The sequence below is a fragment of the Belonocnema kinseyi genome, chromosome 4, assembly GCF_010883055.1.
Source record: "Belonocnema kinseyi isolate 2016_QV_RU_SX_M_011 chromosome 4, B_treatae_v1, whole genome shotgun sequence".
NCBI lineage: Eukaryota > Metazoa > Arthropoda > Insecta > Hymenoptera > Cynipidae > Belonocnema > Belonocnema kinseyi.
In genome coordinates this window covers 146448766-146470455 of record NC_046660.1, presented here as the reverse complement: position 1 = coordinate 146470455, position 21690 = coordinate 146448766, and the positions used below count along the sequence as shown (strand labels likewise).

Here is a 21690-nt window from a genome sequence, read left to right as displayed (position 1 = left end):
CGTCCATGGAACTACTCCAAATGAATAGAGTAGTACCGGGACGGCAAGGATGTTCGTTGCAGATACTTTGTTTCTCGCTGACAGTTCGGAAGACCAAATCTACCGGATGAGACGTTTGTTTCTGCTTCAGAGAGTATCCTTTATAGATGTCACATCCTGAAAGCTGCTGTGTGACGCGCCCAGGTATGTGTAAGTCTCTTCAGTGCAAAGATGTCGTTAGCGGTTCTATCGACGAGCTCAGGATCTTGAGGGATGCCATTAAGTTTTCCCCGCTTCAAATAAACCTTGGCGCATTTGTCTAACCCAAATTCGGTTCCAATTTCCTTAGTATATTGTTCGACAATCCCTAGAGCTAGATGTAGTTGCTCTTTGTTTTTAGCATAGATCTTAAGATCGTCCATGTAAAATACATGTTTGACCTTGTACTTTCGATCTGCAGGTTTGCCGCAAAAGTACCCGTCGGAATGGCGAAGTGCTATAGATAGTGGCAATAATGTGAGGCAAAAGCGGAGTGGGCTCATGGTGTCGCCCTGAAAGACACCTCTGTGAAAGGTGACCTTCTTGGTTGTCACTCGATTTTTTCCAGATGAGATAGTAAATCTGGTTTTTGAAAGCGGCATCAATCTCTCTATGCACCTAACGATATGTAGTAAGTTGTAGTAAGTGGGGTTCAAAACAACAGAACGCACAGGGCTCCCGCAAATGGGTCGGTCTAACAATGCCGACCAATCTAGAGCTGGGGGAGCCAATGAAAATCGATTTAATGCGATGGATCGGCGGTATCTCGCGACCTTTGCGTGGACGGAGCGACTGAATCACGACCTGCTAGAGTGCTACGATGCGAGTGTAGCCCCTGAACGGGGTTACATGGCATGTCTGCATGCTCTGTGGTGCGAGAAACACCCGGAGCTATCGCACTTTTCGCAGCAACGTCTGCGAAACCATTCTGAACTACTCCGTAAAAGGGGCTATGTAAGCGAAACGCCTGCTTTACCACAGCTAGAACAAGCCGGCAATAGAGAAAGAGAGGCGACACTAAGACCAACCGCGGGCAGGCATCCAAAAGATGAAGAGCGATGCTTTACGACCAGGAGAAACATCAACACCAAGGTTTCTCTCAAGCCTAAAGATCTGGCTGAAATGGATGACGAGCTTCGTGGACATTTTTCATTTTTCCGGAGAATCCGACCTCTGGGCTATCAATTATTGTGTGTATAATACAGCGAAAGCTTTGGCCGATGCGGACCGTAAAACAAAACCAACGGCTGATCATAAGACCAAAAGACGAATGCATCAACTTGCCATGAAGATAAGCTGGGCAAGACAGTACGTTTCCCCCATTCACCTGCAGATCGAAAGCACAAGGTCACTCATGTATTTTACATGGACGATCTTAAGATCTATGCTAAAAAAAGGGAGCAACTGCATCTAGCTCTAAGGATTGTTTAACGATATAGTAAGGAAATTCGAATGGAATTTGGGTTAGACAAATGCGCCAAGGTTTATTTGACGCGAGGAAAACTTAATGGCATCCCTGAAGATCCCGAGCTCGTTGATAGAAGCGCCATACGACACCTTTGCGCTGGAGAGACTTATACATACCTGGGCGTGCAACAGAGCCGCATTCAGGATGTGACATCTATAAAGGATACTCTCCGAAGTAGATACAAACGTCTCATCCGACAGATTTGGTCCTCCGAACTGTCGGCGAGGAACAAAGTATCTGCAACGAACATGCTTGCCGTCCCGGTACTATTCTATTCATTTGGAGTAGTTCCATGGACGAAGAACGAGCTCAGATCCCTTGATATCGGGACAAGAAAGGTTATGCGCATGAACAAAAGCATGCATCTTAAGTCTTCCGTTCCGCGACTGTACATCTCACGACGTCAAGGGGGTCGCGGAATATTGAGTCTTGAATGTCTTCAAAAAAGGATTATTCTGGGTACAGCACATAGAGTTGAAAATGGAAGAGAACCTCTTCTTAAAATGGTCAGGAATCACGAAGAAGTGGGCAAAGGAGCATTTCTGTACAAAGCAGCGAAGGAGGCTGCTGAAACACTCGGACTTGACTTCAGTATTAGGGGTAAGCAAAATGCAACAAATCTTATCTATCTCGAGTACTCACTCCTGAAAGCCCGGATTAAGAAAGCACAAGAGAAAAACTTTCGTGAACAGCTCCTCGATAAGAGGATGCACGGTATCTTCCACAGAAATGTGAAGGAGCAGTCAATGTCTTGTGAGCTAACGTTTGCTTTCCTTAAATCTCCCGGATTGAAGTCTGGTACGAAGGATTTCATTTTTATATGCCAAGACGGTGTCATTTTTACCTTAACATACCGTCGCCACCTTTTTAAGCCAAGACATTCCCGATGATAGCTGCAGGGCGTGCCATGCACACCCCGAGCATTTAGCTCACATACTATCTAGTGGTCCAACTCACGCGGAAACGACCTACATTCAAAGGCACAATGCGGCACTAAAAGTGCTTTATTACCATCTCTGTCACTCCTACGGCATTAACCTTAATATCGTTCCTCTAAATGCTCCTAGGGAAATTGAGTCAATTGTCGAGAATGGGAAGTGTCGCATATACTGGAACTTTATATTCTCGACAATTGTTTCTGTTGCTTACTCGAGACCTGACATGGTTCTTCTTGACTTCGAGAAGCGAACTATGTTCGTTATCGAATTTTCGGCACCAGCTGACAAAAACATCATAACCATGGAGAATGAAAAGAAAGTGAGGTATCGAGACCTTATTAGGGAGTTGCAACGATTGTACCCGGAATATTCTGTTAAATTGATCGTCCTTATGATCGGCGCTCTTGGTGGTGCCAAGCTTTCACTTGCTAATGGCCTAAAAAGCATCCCTGCGTGTCAACAATATGCCAGAACACTTGCGGTAAAAATGCAGAAGGCGGTTGTCCTTGGGTCGCTCCGTGTTCTTAGGGTGCACGATGCTTTTGCTGAATCGTTGTATTGATTTCTTTACAGACTGTAACCACCTATCTCACGGTCGTGAGACGTGGTTGTGACTGAAATTTTACCGCGATTTCGCTGGAAGGGGGTGCAATTTTTCAGATTAGCACCCACTCCCGGCGAAATCCTGTGGTTGTCCTTATGACAAATTTTTAATTATATATTTTTTTTAATTTGTAATATTTGCCTGTTTACGAACAAGGACTCTTCTGCCAGCATGTATTCGGGTGAAATATGGTTTGTGGGCATCATAAAACCATACCTAAAATTCTTTAATGATTTTTTAGTCCTTTTTTATAGTAGGGATGTGTGAGTTATTTCCCTGTTACATTTTTCAATTTGATACAAATCAATTTGAATCTCTGACATCGGAACATTTTTTAAATGTTGGAGCACCGCTTCATTTACCAGAGCTGTCCATTTAGGACTTTAATAAGCCACATCTCAAACGCTTAAACTTAATTAAGCAGAGGCTTGAGCATTTCTGTTGCCTTTGTCCCAGAACCATTTTAACAAGTTAAAACAACGCAAAAAGTCTATAGATGAAACTTTTTATTTGTTATCTGGTACGCACGTCATCTTAAAAAATTACGATTTGTCAAGTGGGACCTTGGGTTGATAGAAAAATGTCACCCGGGTAAAGATGGTAAAGAGCGCGTGGAACGATTTTTCCAGTGTTTGAAAATGGCGACATTATACGTGGCACCAATTGAGCCAATTGAGTCGTTTAAATTGAGAGTAAAATTATCTGATATAGTTTATAAATATATTCGCATATTTATTATAATAAATCAACTCTTATTATAAAAGTGCCATTGTTTCATTTTGTCAATAACCTTCTTAGCTGTCTGAGCCTTAAATGTGTAATTGTTTGATTGTGTGTGATATGTGTCACGCCTTAAACATTTCCTCAACTTTCCCTATTGATTACCTACCATCCCCCTCCTTTCATTAGGGCTTCTGATAACCTAAATTTTATACAAGGTTAACTGGTTTCTGATAACTGGGTGCTAGATTTAGCGATATTGAGTTCATAACACTTAAACTTTTTAATCAGAAAAAGAGTTTAAACAATATTATTGTCGTGGCATACATTATATCATATATGAGTACAAAATGAATCTTTTTCTAAAGCAGTGCACTTTTATCTAGATGCGGATCTTGCACCACAATCGGATAAATCGTGTTGTATATCACTGAAAAACTGTTATAAATGTAAATTTCGTTACTTAAATTCATGGAAAGAAAAAACAAAATGCCATCTCTAAACTTACATGGAGTTCTATCAGCTGATAGCATATGGTGGTTTCGAATCAAATATCTGGCGTCACTCGTAGCGTTATACACGTGTTTACGCGGCTTTACTACTCGTCCAGAAAATATTGTCTCCCTGCGGTAAAGACGTGCCTAACCCTACTTGTGATATATTATTAACATTAATTAACGCTGCCATTGTAAGCTTTAATAGCACTGAGTCCTAAAAGTCACTTCAGTCCATGCATTATCAAGATCGGGGAAAACACTCTCCACTACTTACTTCTAATAATAGTTTTTCATCGGGACATGAGTGTGTGCTCTTGCAATGCCTCACACAGCTTAAATTTTAGAATTTACGCTCATCGCTTCTACGAAGGTATGAAGTTCGACCAATCAAATATTAGTGGAATGACCGAACCAATGAGAAATTCTGATAGTATCTAGATCCTGAGTGGATTGTCTTATTTAATCGTGAGGTACTAGAGGGATATTTGCGTTTACACGGAATAGCAACTTATCATATTCTGGCCAATTGTGGCCAATCCTAGAGTATGAAGCTTATCTCCGCCGTGTCATACGTGGGAATGACATTTCGCCTTTGAATCTTCAGGCAAAGATTCCCAATTATGGCGATTGAGATAGTCCAAATTGCGACGGAGGTTATTTGTTACTCCTGAATTGGTTATATCTTAGGAGAGGAATCTCTACGAAATGCGTCGGCAGTTTCGATCATCAACATGAATCTTGATTGGAAGACCCATCTTCTCAATATCAACTGAAAATACAACTGTGAACATTTGTACCGTCATGAGACTGATATACACAGACCGATTCAGAAAGAAAGTCGAAACTGCTTGTTCTATACGACTTAGAAAGAGACAGAGAGATAAAGACGAACAGTATAGCTTCCGTTGGAATTACTAACTTGTGTGACTCACAGGATAGTGTATTCGCGAGAATCCTATTGGTGATTCTAATTTAGACACTTTTATCAAGCTAATTCTTTAGCTGTTTTTCAGAATTTATAATAACGCTATCTAGTATGATATTGATGACCGAAGGTCCAATGTTTTAGATTAGAGTAGAACATAATGAACGAAACTGCGTTTATTTACATAGTCAGAATTAGGTTTACACATAGTTTAATTTTATACACACGTGACTGTTTGATTCATGGACATAGGAAACACGGGACTGGGCATGTCATCCTAATTTGGGCGAGCGCAATGGCATTCCAAGTCTCGTGTTTCTTACGTCCATGGTTTGATTATGTTCCCTCGCCGACTGCGAGAAAAAGCGTTGTTGATAGCTCTATTTTGTCCTCAAAATTTCTTTTTTATGGGAGGCAGAGAAAGCGGCAGAAACATTCAGAAACGTTCATGTAAATTCATTCCGCTGCTTGACTCTCATTTTATCAACAACGGGTCGCATTCTACCCTTTTTTGCTCTCCTTATGACAGGCAGTCTGTTAGATGCACGCAGACATTTGAGAAGAAACTTTGATTAAACTTGCTGAGCTATACAACTTAAATTAAAAAGTATTTTTGGATATTTTCTAGATGGCGATCTGTTTTCGGAAGTAGATGATATGACATCTGATTTAACTTATAAACTGTCAGCTTCATCTATACCAACTGGAATCATTGCTATACCTAGGCCACCTTCTCGAAGAGGTGAATGTCAGTCTAACCGAGGGAGAATGTCGCCAGCAACAATTACAAGAGCAGATAGTGTTGCAAGTTTGGAATTTCGTGCAACCGGAGTTGGCGTAGGCACCTCGAGAGGTCCTTCTCCGTTGACAATTGGTCTCGCTGATACAATTCCATTAGCAGTGGCATTTCACGAATTAGTACACTCATATTTCAGAGGATCCGACGAAACTCGCTGCCAAGTCAAGTTGAGTGGAGATATGATGCTATCATTCCCCGCAGGGATTCTAACGGTACTGACTAATAATCCAAGTCCTGCAAAGCTCATATTTCGCATAAAAAACAGTAACAGATTGGAAAAAGTTATTCCCAATTCTCAGCTGATCAACATGTAAGTAAGCAATATCATCTTTTTATTAATATATGTAAATTACCTGTTAGTGCCTGCCTTCTTTCTAGTCATTTCTCACCTGCGCCCTCTCATATACGAGGTGTGTTCAAAAAGTAAGGTGACTTCTCAATATTCGCGGGTTACGTACATTCAAGTTTTAAATTTTTTGTTTTGTTGTGTTGGTACACTCATGATCATATGTTCACAGTTTTGACTGTATAGCTCGCGTTGTTTTTCTGGCAGATGCCTAAAAGATTAGAAGAGTTTGGTGTGTTCGGCGATTTTCTTCTTTCGAAAAAAATGGAGCAAAGAGTTTGCATTAAATTTTGTGTGAAAAATGGAATCCAGTGCTCTAAAACTCTTGAAATGTTGACAGTTGCATACGGTGAGTCTACTCTGAGTAAGAAAAATGTGTATAAGTGGTACAAGCTGTTCCAAGCATGCCGAGAGGATGTCGAAGACGAACCTCGCCCTAGACGTCCCAGCACGTCAACAACAGATGAAAACGTTCAAGCAGTGGAAGAAATGGTGTTGAAAAATCGCCGAATTACCATACGAGAAGTTGCTGAAAATGTTGGCATATCGGTTGGTTCATGCCATGCTATCTTTTTGGACGTTTTGGGTATGAGACGTGTGTCAGTGAAATTTGTTCCAAAACTGCTTAATTTTGAAAGTGCTTGTGAAAGATTTTTCGACCAAAAAGAGTACCACAGTCATGCCTCAGTCTCCATATCCACCGGATTTGGCCCCCAGTGACTTTTTTCTTTTCCCAAAACTGAAGAGACCCATGAAAGGACATAGATTTTCAAATATTGGGGAGATAAAAACTGCATCGCTGAAAGAACTCAAGGCTATACCACAAAATGATTATCAGAAGTGCTTCGGTGATTGGAAAAAGCGTTGCCACAAGTGTATTATATCTGAGGGGGATTACTTTTAAGGGTACAACATAAATATTGAGGAATAAATGAATATTTTTTGAGAAAACCATAAAGTCACCTTATTTTTTTAACACACCTCGTATTGTTATTTAAAGATCCCTTTCTTTGTCGAAAAATCATGTTCTATGTAGACGTTGCTGCTAGATACGTTAGGTTTCTTTACCCAGTTAAAGATGTGAGTAAGTAGAAGGTGTTGATTACTGTTCAAATAAGATATATTCGTGTGAACTGAGAGATCTCTCAGTAGCAATCTTATCGTTTCAACTGTTTCATCGAAAGTCCTCTTAGTTGTAGAAGGTCTTAGTTGTAGAATTAGAAATTGTGAGAGACATAAACAAATATGTATGTTTCACGCCATCCCGCAGACGGAAAATGTTCCGTTTTTTGTAATTTCTTCTGAAGAGGACTGTCATTGAACAGTTGAAACGTGAAGATTGCTACTAAGAGATCTCTCCGTTCAAATTGGCACATCGTAGTTGACCAGTAATTAACACCGTCTACTTACACATTAAGTTTATTTACCATTTATACATTATTAATGTATTTATACATTAAGTTTTCTTTACCGTTGTCTCCATTTTATCCTCCCACCCTATGAATTCCATTATCGCTTCCTAATCACCGTTGCTTCTCTCTGTGCTTCATAGCTTTTATTCTAATCTTATCCACTTTTCACCGCAAGCCGAAATTCTTATTTCAAAAACTTTTTTGTCCTCTTTTTTAACATCTCACTACCACGTTCTTCGCTCGTTTTAACCACTCTTCTCATGCATTTTTATCTTTACTGTCTTAATTTTATCTTTCGTTCCTTGATTCATTCACGCCTGCCATATTGCCGCCGGGTGGGATGACCCTAAAAAACTACGATAGAAAGGATGGGATGCGTTCTTTCACACATAGGATTAATTTTTTTTAACAAGTGTAACCTGTTTTGTGCAGATATTCTTAATATGAAAGGAAAAAATGCAACATAACAAATGTCTATAATTAAAAAAGCAGAATAGGTGAATCTATTTATAGGAATAAGAATTGCTCTTGCTTAGTTCTTGGTATTTAAGTTTGCGCAAAAGAAAATTTTCTAAAACTTTCCTTTTTTTGGGAGTTAAGAGAAGTCCAGATAGAAAGTTCCAGGAGCAGCAAGTTCACCACGAGTCAACAGTTTCATTACGTCACACCGTGGGACACATCCGATTTTCTTTAACTTATTACTCTTCGGAATCTACGTTAAATTTTCCGTGAGAAGGCCTCGAAATAATGGCAATAGTTCATTCTAATGGCAAAAACGCAGAATCCAAATTTCCATAAATTGAATGCCTATCCTCTTGTTTTATTTTATTTATTTTTTTTTTTTTGCATGATACTTTAGGGTTACTCTGTGAATACTATAATTGTACGCTGTAGCGTATCCTTTCCGTTTATTCGGTCCGCCAGGGTTAGTAATATCCTGCATGGAGTAATAATAAGGAGAAATTTGACTCGAGTCAAAAACTGACCTCGAAGTACTGAAAAGAATCACCCGCGTAATAATTTCCGAGCAAAATATGCATCACGAGAGGACTATATCGGTAAGGTTGATCAGTATACTTCGGTGCACAAAAAACTTTACAATTGTCAAGCGTCAGAAGTGTATTTTAGAAAGTAGCTGCAAATTGGGCCGACAAGATCAACGCCATTATCACCTGCGTGATTCCTCTCCTCACCTACTCTTTCGAGCCTTTAAATAGAGCCATCGATGTGGTGATGAAATACCAAATGTACTACAAAAATTCGGTATGCGCGAGCATAGTCCTGTCTAAAATGACGGCTCTTTGCGGAGGGTGCTTGATATTCCAATATTCTTATTTATTTTAATGCACGTCAATTTTCAAAAAATGATGACAAATTTTTAATGACGTGTGACTCTTAACAAGTTGATTTCGAGAAAATTATATACCTTCTGATCTCTTAAGTAGATTTAGGATGAGGGGCCTAGGATGATGCCTGACTTCAATGCTGAAAGAAACATCTCTCTTAACGAGCCAATCATGTCGAAGAAATTGTTTCGTATCTTCACTTAAACAATTAATAAATTCATTGACTGTTGCAACAACTCTTTGTAAATCTCATTGATGGGGTGCTTACGAGCAGGAAGGAATAGTAAGGAGTGGTATCACCCTACGTGTTTGGGATGGAGAGGTGGTACTACGAACGTCCAAAAATTCGTTAATTTTCACCACGAATGGATACTTAGGGCCAGTTGCGCGTACAGGTAAAGTGCTGTTTTAGGTCTCCCAGCTTCTTGCAAGATATCTGAGCACCCATTGTTGTCCTTGGGCTCGGTGCCTTGTTCTTTGGTTTCTACGAGTTGGTGTATCGGGTCCGAAACTGTTTGAACAAGGCTCACCTTCATCCATTTTCTTTTCGGATGTTTTTTCTTGTTTAAGAGTGTTTTAGGACTTCCAATTAAGATTTATTTCTGGTTTACTTTACGCCTGCTTATGGTATCACCTTCTTGTCTAGCTTGAATCTGAGCATCTACTATGTTCAGCTGCTGATAGGAATAAACTTGTGTAAAAGCGTCCATCTTAAAGAAAATCTGCCCGCCTCGCGGGTACAGTCTAGTCGCGCGCGGAGCGCACGGCCCGTTCCGCTCGCAAGTTTAAGAGCGCTTAGGGCACGCGACTTTTGGTTCTCACGCTTAGCGCTCGATATTATATTTATCTCGCGCTTCGCAATCGATAATGTTCTTACTTCGCGCTACGCGCTCGATCTTTTGTGCGCAGATTTTTAAAAACCAAGGGTGAAAGCATCGACAACAGTAATTTGGTGATTGTGAATTTTCTGTTGTTAAAGCTCCTTCGGCCTTAATGATCACATTCTCATGACGTATCTCGTGCTTCAAACTCGAGTTTACCCCTAAAATTTCATATCATTTCCATAAATGTATATTATTATCATTCATAACTTGCATTGGTAATAAAACAAACGTAGTTTCATGTCCTGTTTAAAAAAATGGCGCATTCTTTTAAAAAAATTTTATGACACATTTTATCGAAACTTTTATTGTTTGGAAAAACTATAAAAGTTTCGATAAAATGTGTCATAAATTTTTTTTAAAGACAGGCATACGTACAGGCAGACACATTCGTAAAAACTTGTTTTTAGGATTCAGAGGATCTCAAAAGTGGTCCTTTTGACAAAAACTAGGGGAGGCGGGCAAGTTTTATACAAATCTAATAATACCTTCTCTGATGTGAATGTAAAAGAAACCAGTAATAAAAAAATTTTTGCTCTACTTTCGATAAAAAATGTCATCTATTTACTTTTTCTTAGCTTGTATCGCGTGTCGAAAAAATTCATTTTTTTTATTTATAATTTTCTTATACATAAAACAAAAACTACTTGTCCTATAAAATTTTTGATTTTTGATTATTTTTTGTGAGGTTAAAATATGAAATTTTAATTTTTCGAAAAAATTCTAAAAGTTGTTATGATAATCTTATAGTGCTATCGAAAATTAACATTTTTCTTTTAAAGTACTATGAACAAGTGTCGAATTTTTAAATCATGAAAAAAGGTGGTCCCAAACATTTTCAAAATACGCTTACGTTTAGGAGTTTTATCCAAAATGGCTAACTAACAAACTTGGCACTTAGCTTAGCACAATAAAGAGTACCAAAGGCCCGTCTAATAGATTAATTTCTTTGAAAGGTTTTGTGCTCACAGACGCATTGGACACCGACTTCTACCCTCGTTCGGAAGTCAGGTACGCGATCGGAACCTTATGGTTCCATGCTCCGTCTCGTCTTTTCTCATGTTTCCTATCGCGGTTGCCATCTGAAAAGACAGATTTTTAAGGTATGCAATAATGCGAGTTTTCAATGATACGATAACAATGTGAAAATAATAAAAGCTTAGTGCCAACGGAAACTGGAGTGAATATTATGTTTAGTGAATCAAGTACTGGAAAGTCGAAATACTTTAAGTGTGTTGTTCTCTCCTATTGAGTCATATTGAGGCCCTTTGTCCGGTCTTTCATCAAACAAGAATAAATAATTATAGAGAAATTTGAATTAAAAACATAGATTGTTTGAAAATCAATTTACTTTATACCGGAAAGACAAATCTGTGCAAAATTTCAATAAATTTAATAAATTGTTATTTTTTTCCAGTTGAACATATTTATCAATAATTTGGTACCTAGTCTCAATTTCAAAAAAAGCAGCAAATGCAGGACTCCGATAGGAGGAAGTTCACTAATCCACCAAAATATAAAATAAACAAACTAACGAGAGTTAGTTTGGTCTGTTGTTCCTCCAACGTATCAGCTCGCTCGGCATCCTGTTACCACAAAATTACCCCGATCTAAACCAAATAATAAATTTACAATTTATTCAAGCTGGTTCGTAATAGGCAGAATGGTGGGAGTGGTGGGATACGAACCTAGAACCCCATTCGGCTGCTAATTAAATTAACGTTTTTTTCCTTTCCCTTGAATTGCTTATTTTGAGATTTTAGTGAATGTTTAAGTTAGAAAAAAATACCATAATAATCAATATATCTGCTTTTGAATTTATTAAAGTTAGTTAATAGAATTCTGAACGGATCTGTGATTATAGGAAATTGAGAGTGAACTAGTTAAAGGAAAATGCAATGAGGCTAGGCAAGCCTTTTCGGCCAGCTGACCACCCTTCCAAGAATCACTCTACAAGCCTTCTCGGCCAGCGTGTGATTGGTTTCCATTTTATTATTTCATAAATAGGGTAGTAGGAAATAATTGCTTGCATTATCACACGGATTAAAATTTTAGTTAATGTATTTAACTAGAGACTTCTCTAATTATACAATAGTTGATTTGAAAAGATCAATTGTTTTCAATGTTTGCTCTAGATTTCGACAATGTCTGATTTGAATAAAAAACGAAGCTCAAAATCTAGAGGGGAAACGCAATTACGGGATAGACAAAATAAATCAAACTTGAACGCGATCGCTCAAGAATTTCTCAAAAATCAGACGATTGTGCACGTAATATAAACGGTAGTTTAATCCTTTGGGAATCCAATAAAAGTACCAATCAATAGTCGATTTTTGGACCCTCCTCATTAAAGCTGGAATTGACTTTCAATTAAATTGAGACCCCAGAAGAGTTCAATTCCCTATTTAATGCTCTGTTAAACAAAGCACAACAAACAGTAGAACAGGTTCATAGACCCGTAATTAACTCTGAAAGCAAAAATAAAATTCAACTCCAGGATCAAATTGGGACTGTGACACTTTCGTCCCATATTGAAACTGACTGCAAGATTATTTTAAGTAATTCGAAACCTTCGATTTACAAAGAGTAAAAAATTTTCCAAGCTTGCATTAAGCGTTAACTTCTTAGAACTTTTGTTACCTAAGGGTGATGAAGAGAGACAGAGAGTGTAAGGTGGTCATTCGGGTAACAAAGTGTGCACTGACTTGTTGGGTGTAGCCTGAACGAAAAAATAATATTAAATGCACAGCGAGGTAAAGCAAGAGCTTAAAATCGGCTTAAATTTTATTTTATTACAAATAAGTAGTCTCTACACCATCCTATAACCTTTTAGAGTTTCGCCATCGGCATGTAAAGGTACATTGTGACCTTACATCGTAATGATCCTTTTTCGTTTGCTTTTTGGACTGCGGTCCATAAAAATTGTAGATATATACAAATTAATAGTCGACATTTATATTTATATATCATAGTTGTTAGATGAGTTCTTTCTTCAGAATTATTAAACCAAGAGGCATTCCCTTGCAGTCAAAACTCCTCGTAAATAGTACTCGCCAATTATAGCGGGGTGGTAAATTTAAGGAAGTCAATTCTGCTATCCTTATGTTTTCAAAAATTAAGCCTTAAAAAAAAATCTTCCATAAGACTCGATAAAATCAATCGATATGCCCATTGAGGAAGATACAAACAGTGAAATCAAACAAAAAGCAATCTAGCATGATGGATGTAAGTGCCGAGATGGCGACCGCGCTGGAGGTATGGCCCTTCAACAAAGCACCTCTCACATTCCCACGTATGACGGGAAAACAACTCCTTTAAAGGAATTCCTGCAGGATATAGACAACGCTGTGGTCACAAAGGTAACGGAACTATCTTTTATTAAAATTGTTCTTATTAAACTAAAGGACATTGTTAGCGAAAGTGTCCGCAATAAACAATTCCTAGCCCTTAAGGACTTAACAGGTCACTTGAAAAAACGATTCGACCCCACTACGAAGTACCAGTGGCACTTTGAAGCGATTGTGAATCTTCGTATGGACCAAAAAGAAAGTGTAAGCGATTACTACGATAGGACCTTGGGACTCATTAGTGGAGCGAAACTTTCGTTAGAGGAAGAGTACGCGGGTCCCGGTAATAAAAAATCCATGATGATGAAGCCACTAATAGATTGTGCGCGTGATGCTTATATTCGTGGGTTACCAGGGGATATGTCAACATTCGCGGATATTAGTAATCCAGCGAACATACTCAAAGCATATGAATTCGCGTTTCACGTAGAGGAGCGACAAAAATATGCAGTAAAGGCGAGAGTGGCATCAGCATCGACTTATCATATTTCTAGACAAGACAAGTCCCCTGATAAGGAACGAGCATCCAGTCCCTATACCAAGCTTATGGAGGTTATCGGTAAATCTAAGCGACTAGAAAACCCCCTGGGGAAACCCACTCTACCTATTCCTAACATCCAATGTCTCCCTTACCTACCTTATTCACCTTTCCCTATTGCAGATCTAATGTAACCCAATCCATACGTACAATATCCCTATCCACCCATGTATCCACCTAATTACGGATACCCTTACACTATGCTATATCCGCCTCTATTACACGGAGTAGCTGATAATTCCCCTTAAGCTCCGGTCCTATCATCTGCCGAAGCAAGGCCAGCGTCACCCCAACTAATGCATTTAAACTTTAAGAAGACCCATCGTTCCCAGTAGTGTGTTTAACTGCACCCGACCTTCATGAAGGTAAAGCTTTATTTTTGGTGGATCACGGATCGGACGTCAATTTAATCAAACTTAAAGCACTAATAGAAGACATCGCTGCAGGGGATGATTCTATTCAGGTTTCTCGTATAACACATGAAATGGTAGAAACCCATGAGACTGTTTGGGTACGGGTACTCAATAGCCAAGTGAAATTTCATGTGGTTCTCAATGATTTTCCTATTTTAATTGAGGGAATAATTGGCCGTCCTTCTCAGGTATGTTAAGCTGACGTAACCACATCTTTGAATCGAGTTCAAACATATCACACAATTAAGGGCTTATTTAATGCTAATTTAATGCCATATTGCCAAAATTAATGCTGCATTATTTTTTCAAAAACCAGGGGTTACGCTAGCTTAACGTTAAGCTGGCGGAACTCCTATTGTGAAATGAACGTTTAATCAAGTTCTATCGTATCACATCATTAAAGGCTCATTTAATGCTCTCCAAATCCACCAAAAATTATTTTCCAAAAGCCACCCCTCATACTGAAAAACCGCTCTTAATATAAATTATACGCAAATTGTAAATCTAATCATACTATAATTAAGGACTCATTTAATGCTCATTTAATGCCCCATTAACAAATTTAATGTTACACTATTTTTTTTAAACCGGGGGTTACGCTAGATTAATATTAAGCTGATGGAACCCCATGCGAAATAAATGTTGAATCGAGTTCTATCGTATCACATAATTGAAGGCTCATTTAATGCTCTCCAAAACCACGAAAAATTATTTTCCAAAAGCCAACCCTAATACTGAAAAACCACCCTTAATATAAATTATACACAGATTGTTAATATGACCATACTATAATTAAGGGCTCATTCAATCCTCATTTAATGCCCCATTACCGAATTTAATGCTCCACTATTTTTTAAAAACCGGGAGTTACGCTAGCTTAACGTTAAGCTGACTGAACCCCAAGTGAAATAAACGTTGATTTGAGTTCTATCGTATCAAATAATTAAGGGCTCATTTAGTGCTCTCCAAAACCTCTAAAAATTATTTTCCAAAGGCCATCCCTAATGCTGAAAAACGACCCTTAATATAAATTATACACAGATTGTTAATATGACCACACTGTAACTAAGGGCTCATTTCATCCTCATTTAATGCCCCATTACCAAATTTAATGCTCTACTATTTTTTTTACCGGGGGTTACGCTAGCTTAACGATAAGCTGACGTAACCCTAAGTGAAATAAACGTTTATTTTAGTTCTATCGTATCACATAATTGAAGATTCATTTAATGCTCTCCAAAACCACGAAACATTATTTTCCAAAAGCCACCTCTAATACTGAAAAACCACCCTTCATATAAATTATAGACAGATTGTTAATATTACCACACTATAATTAAGGGCTCATTTAATCCTCATTTAATGCCCCATTACCGAATTTAATGCTCCACTATTTTTTTAAAACCGGGGGTTACGTTAGCTTAACGTTAAGCTGACTGAACCATAAGTGAAATAAACATTGATTTGAGTTCTATCGTATCAAATAATTAAGGGCTCATTTAGTGCTCTCCAAAACCGCTAAAAATTATTTTCCAAAAGCCACCCCTCATGCTGAAAAACCACCCTTAATATAAATTATACATAGATTGTTTATATGACTATACTATAATTAAGGGCTCATTTAATTCTCATTTAATGCCCTATTACCAAATTTAATGCTCCACTATTTTTTGTTAAACCAGGGGTTACGCTAGCTAAACGTTAAGCTGGCGGCATACCATGTGAAATAAACGAATCGAGTTCTGTCCTATCAAATTTTTAAGGGATCATTTAGTGTTCTCCAAAACCACTAAAAATTATTTTCCAAACGCCACCCCTAATACTGAAAAATTACCCTTAATATAAATTATGCACAAATTGTAAGTCTAACTATACCATAATTAAGGGCTTAATGTAAATGATTCACAAATTATAAATGTGTTCATATCACATTTAAGGGTTCATTGAAGGTTAATTTTATGCCTTTTAAACAATTATAATCCTCTGCTCTTGAAAAAAATAGGGATTATGCTGGCTGAACGCTAAGACGATACGACAAATTATGGCAAGTATTGACTCTTAACTTTTTTTAATACCCCATACTGTCTAGATTTCAGTTATTGAGATCAATAATTTTCAGCGAAAATCTTTACAAATTTTAATGATATCTACGTCTCTCACTGGTTCGAATGAGGATTAAATGAGCCCTTGGTTAAATTATGGTCATATTAACAATCTGTGTATAATTTATATTAAGGGTGGTTTTTCAGCACTAGCGGTAGGTTTTAGAAAATAATATTTAGTGGTTTTTGAGAGAACTAAATGAGCTCTTAATTATTTTTAATGAGATGGAAGCTTCTAATGTGTCCCCTAAGGGTTTAGATTTTTCTTACACCTTCTCTATTCCTTTACACACCCTCCACACACTTACTTGGTGGTGGAAGGGGGACCTACAGTTTAAGGTGGGTTCCGAACCACCAAGAGCAACAGCCTTAAGTACTTAGAGAAAACCTTTTTCTCTAGAGGTACCGGTCCCACGACTCTCCGGAGATGAACAACTCCCTTGCTAGGCTAGTGTTCACCGCATGGGCCACCGAGACTCTTCCAGAGTGCGAGGCGGGAATCGAACCCGCAAGCCGAAGGAGTGAGTCCAAAGCCTACGCTTTAGCCCCCACGACCATCGTCCCACTTTAATTATTTTTAATGATAGAAGTCAAATCAACGTTTATTTCGCTTGGGGTTCCGTTAGCTTAACGTTCAGTTAGCGTAACCCCTCGGTTTTTTTAAATAGTGCAGCATTAAATTTGGCAATAGGGCATTAAATTAGCATTAAATGAGCCCTTAATTATGAGATAGGCTTCAACTCGATTCGAAGATGTGGTTACGTCAGCTTAACAGACCTGTCCTTATCTGCGCCAGGGGGAAGCTCAGCTTTCTTTCAGCCACAACTTCTTCGTAATCATATCAAAGGCTATCACTCCGATACCATTTGTCGATCCTGAATCTAGAAAAGCACGACAGAGATTTAAAAAATTAATTAAACCTTGCACTCGTTCTATGAAAATGCAAGTGCACATAAATAACCGGTTGCAATCAACCTAAAAAAGGAAGAACTATTAGAAGCAAATCTGTCACGCCTAGATGCCCCTGATGGTGTTCACATGGGAGAAGGAGTGGTCAGAAGCAACAATAATGTATTTTATGCATATGCCGACAATACTACAAAGAATGACATAGAAGTTGAGGTACAACCTCAGCAACTTATCCCATTCGACTATGCGAGTTTCCAGGTACAATTTCCGAAGAATCCGACGCCAAAGATGGTAACAAACATGCAGAATAAAACTTTTTAACAAATCAAGTGAATAAGTAATCTAGAGCTTTCACATGAATCAGCTTAATGAATCTGGGAAAGAAGTGGTCCTAGTATGGGCAAAAAATTTTCTTGTATGTACTCCACTTCAATGGAAAAAAGTCAGCGTCAATAATAAGATGCAACATAGGATCCCAACCATCAGCGGTGCCGTCATCGCAAGAAAGCAGTTCCGTCCTTCTCCGGAAGCTCAGAGGCAATTAGCTATACAAACTGACTAGCAGTTGAAGAGTGGTGGGATTAGTCCATTATTACGGGGTAATGCCGAGGGTAGGAATCGCGAGTTGTAAAGCCCAGAGAAGGGTAAAACACGAATAAAAGTAACGTCATTTAAACAAATAAAGATAGACTATTTATTGCCACTTACATTGGCGAAAGGTCGACAGCGCGTGGCGAGATGCGGGTGATCCGTAGAGACGATTGTTCCGGGTAGGTCGTGGAGGACTCAGCTTGGGCCCTGGGAGTCGTCCAGGTGGAGGCAGGGGGCACGTCGTTGAAATAGCACGGCGTCGAGGAAGAACTCCATCGGGGAGAGTAGAAGCAAGAGAGCACCAGATTAGGAAGTACCACACGTGTCACACGAGACGATAGGAACATATTGAAAATGGGACGGGCGGTCGTCTGAGGCCGGGAGACCCCTCGGGGGGTTCCGCGTGGTTGCGGGTGTATACCTGAAATTTGTCAAAGTTCTCTGTCCAGTTCTAGAATCGTTTAGGAGTCGATGTGTATGTCTAGTTCCAAAGTGTAATTATCTGTTGTCCTTTTATGATTAGTTTCGGTTGAGTGAACATATAGTAGTTTTTGTATTTTTCGATTAATGTATTCCACACCCCCTCGTTTGTAAGTTTGTCCATTTTCGTTTGGAGTTGGATAATTTTATCTATGTCTGTAAGGTCTGTTGTTACAGAAGGAGTCGTGTATTATGTAAATTTGTCTTGGTATGAGTCTGTCATAAAATTGGCATTTAAAGGTCTGGGCGTTTTCTTTAAGGTTTTTCTCATCAGTCAGGCTTTTCGTAGTGAGTAGTATTTATCCATATTTAGTATACACTAAGTGAGTAAAGTTGTATGTTTATGTAAGTTTGGCAATATTAATTTTTTTAAAGTTTTATGTTGAGGGTTTCGAGGATTTTTATGTATTCCGTTCTCCTCGTGTCTCGCAGACTACTCCACATTTTGTTAGTTTCCTCCCACTCCTCATCGGTTTGTCCATAGTGGAGTTTCACCGTTGCTAACATTTGTTCCATCTTTGTGTTCTTAAAATTTAGTGAGTCGGTTTTCGAGGTTTTGATTGAGTTTGTTTTTTGGTCTTCAGTTATTAGTCAGTTTGGGTCGATAAAGCTATCGATCCTTTGCCATTTTTGCCTTGAATTAAACCTCAATGTTCTAGTTTAGTATTTTAGCATTTGCAATGCCTATTTCTTACTATTTATGAATATATTCGCCAATTTAAGGTCGTTTATATTCCATTCTCCGATACTGTTGTTTCTCCCTTGAGGTTGTTTAATTCATATATTGTTGGAGAAACTTTTTTCTTGACAATATAGGGACCTTCGTATTGGTTGTATAACTTGCCTGCCTTTTTATCCGCTTTATTTGATAATTTAGTTACATTTTCAAAACCCTATCTCCTATTTTAAATTCTATCTGTCTTCTTCTTAAATTGTAAATGTTCGCTTGTCTATTGTTCGATTCATCTACATTTTTCTGAACCTCTTCTTTTATTATTTGCAACCTTCGTAGTCTATCTGTTCATTTATCTACGTTTTGAAATTCTATTTCGCTGTCGTTTTTTATCGTTTTTCTCAGAAACTGGTTTGTTTCTAATTCGCGACCTAGATTTAGAAATGCTGGTGTAAATTGTGTCGACGAATTTTTACTAGTGTTAATGGCTAATTGTAAATCGTCTATGTGTTCGTCCCAGGAGGAGTGATCGAGATCTATGTATGTTTTAATTATTTGTTTAATCGTTCTGTTATAACGTTCTGTTGGATTTGTCTGTGGGTAATATTTGGGTGAACTTCGTAGTGGGCCCATAATATCAGCTGATACCATGGTCCAAGGTTCTTCTATTACCTTTTTTCCTATTAATCCTATTTTACTGTGATTACTTGACTTGGCCAGAAGTAATGTTCGGAATTTTTCGCCTAAGTTTTCTCTGAGACTAAATGTCCTGCTTGGGTTTCGTTGTGATTTTCCCGTAAAACATGAGCTGTAAGTTTTTTGGGTACGACTAATTTCCAAGGGTTTGAATCTGGTAATAGTTTTGATTTCAATGGATCAGTTCGGTGAAAATAGAGTTGCGAATCTCTGATTCGCCATTTTTCGTGTTCTTCTGGTCTGTTTGTAACTTTTCTGATTTTAGTAGAGTACCAGTCGTCTGTTTTGTCTTTTATGTCCTTTTTGGGGGTTTTTACTCCGCAAGATAACGCAAATGCTATGTTTCTTACTGGTTCTCTTGATCTCGAAAGAGCATCAGGGAAGAAATTTGAACTACCTTCACGGTGAATGAATTCGAAGTCATATTCTAATAGTTCTAATGCCCATCTGGCTAATCGGCTGGGTTTTTTTTAGGTTATGGAGCCACTTTAACGCTAAGTAGTCCGTGATTACTTTAAAGCTATATCCTTCTAAATATGGCATAAATTTTCTAATGGCCCAAACCACGGCTAGGCATTCTTTTTCCAATGACGAGTAACGAGGTTCGGCCCCGTTCAGGCTTCTGCTCGCGTATGCGATAACGTAATTTACACCGTTGATTGTCTGCGTAAGTACGGCTCCCAGCCTAGTGTTACTCGCATCGGTTTCGAGTTAAAAGGGTTGTGTGAAATCTGAGCATGTTAATATAGATGCTGAAGTCAAGAGGTCTTTAATTTTTTGGAATGCCTCATCCTTTTCTATACCAACTTGCTATACCTATTATGCACTGTAATTGTTTAATATTTTTAGGTTTAGGGAATTCTATTATTGGTTGAATTTTTTCATCATCTATTTCCAATCCTTTATCATTAACTTTAAAGCCTAAATATTTCATTTCTGAGCAGCCGAATTCACATTTATACGGACTGATCGTTAAATTTGCGTCATTTATTTTATGTAGTACAATTTTCAAGTATTTTAAATGGTAATTGAAATTTTGAATCACGATTACAATGTAGTCTAAATAACAAAAAAGGTTTGGTTTCAGGTCTGGAGTGATAATTTTGTCCATGAGTCTCTGGAAAGTGGCTGGAGCATTTGTTGGACCAAATGGCATCCTTTTAAATTGGTATATGCCCTTTCTAGGTACTGTGAATAAAAGTAACCCATTGATTTCTATTATCGCTTTCTAATATCTCCTTGGCTTTTTGAGATTCATTTTTTGATTTATTCCGATTGGTAGCTTTGTTATTCTTCCAAAGATTACAATCGCTATTTTTATATTCGTTCTCGTATTTTCTGTTGGGTAAGCTTCCATATAGAGTGGGTAGGGGGACTCCCTGGCAGCCACTAAGTTTCTGAGTTATAATCGAGGGTTATCCGTAGGGTTTTCAGCATATCCGTACCTAAAATGCCTACGGAGTTTAATTTGGGACTAACCTGAACATAACAAGTTTTGTGTGTTTACCGATTTCAATTGGGATTACAACTTGCCCCATTATGTCAACCGTTTCACCGCTCGTAACCATTAATTTTCGCGAGACGGGTTCAAAAATTAAATAACTAAAATTCTGAATTTTTCCAGCAATTCCTTGCCAGCGTTTTCCGCTTTTTCTGATGGGAATCTGATCATTGGCTTATCTTGACCCTGAATTGAACCCAATGTCATTTGGTTGATGGGTGATAAAATATGGTTGAAGAGATTGATCTTGGTCTAATGTTTTGGAGTCTGATTTTGATTATTTTTATTTTCCCTTAAATCTTTATTTTCCTCCGAATTATCTTTGTTACCGTTACTATTTTTACGCTTCTGTTAATTTTTATCCTCAATTTTTGGTTCTGTTATTTGTAAAACTTGCCCTCTAATTTTCAACTTGGCTAGCTCAGTTTCCCATTCTTTTCCTAAATCTTCTAACTGTTTAAACGTTTCAAAATCATTTCGCTTTAT

At 38.2% G+C, this 21690-nt stretch overlaps 1 protein-coding gene across 3 annotated transcripts in view; it reads left to right on the top strand.

Moving 5' to 3' along the window:
* LOC117170749 (F-BAR domain only protein 2) overlaps positions 1-21690 on the top strand; it is a 201048-nt gene that overhangs the window by 148130 nt on the left and 31228 nt on the right. For all 3 annotated transcript variants that reach the window (XM_033357783.1, XM_033357782.1, XM_033357781.1), the window contains one exon: positions 5799-6279. In XM_033357783.1, coding sequence (XP_033213674.1) covers positions 5799-6279 — 481 coding nt within the window. The remainder of the gene's footprint in view (positions 1-5798; positions 6280-21690) is intronic.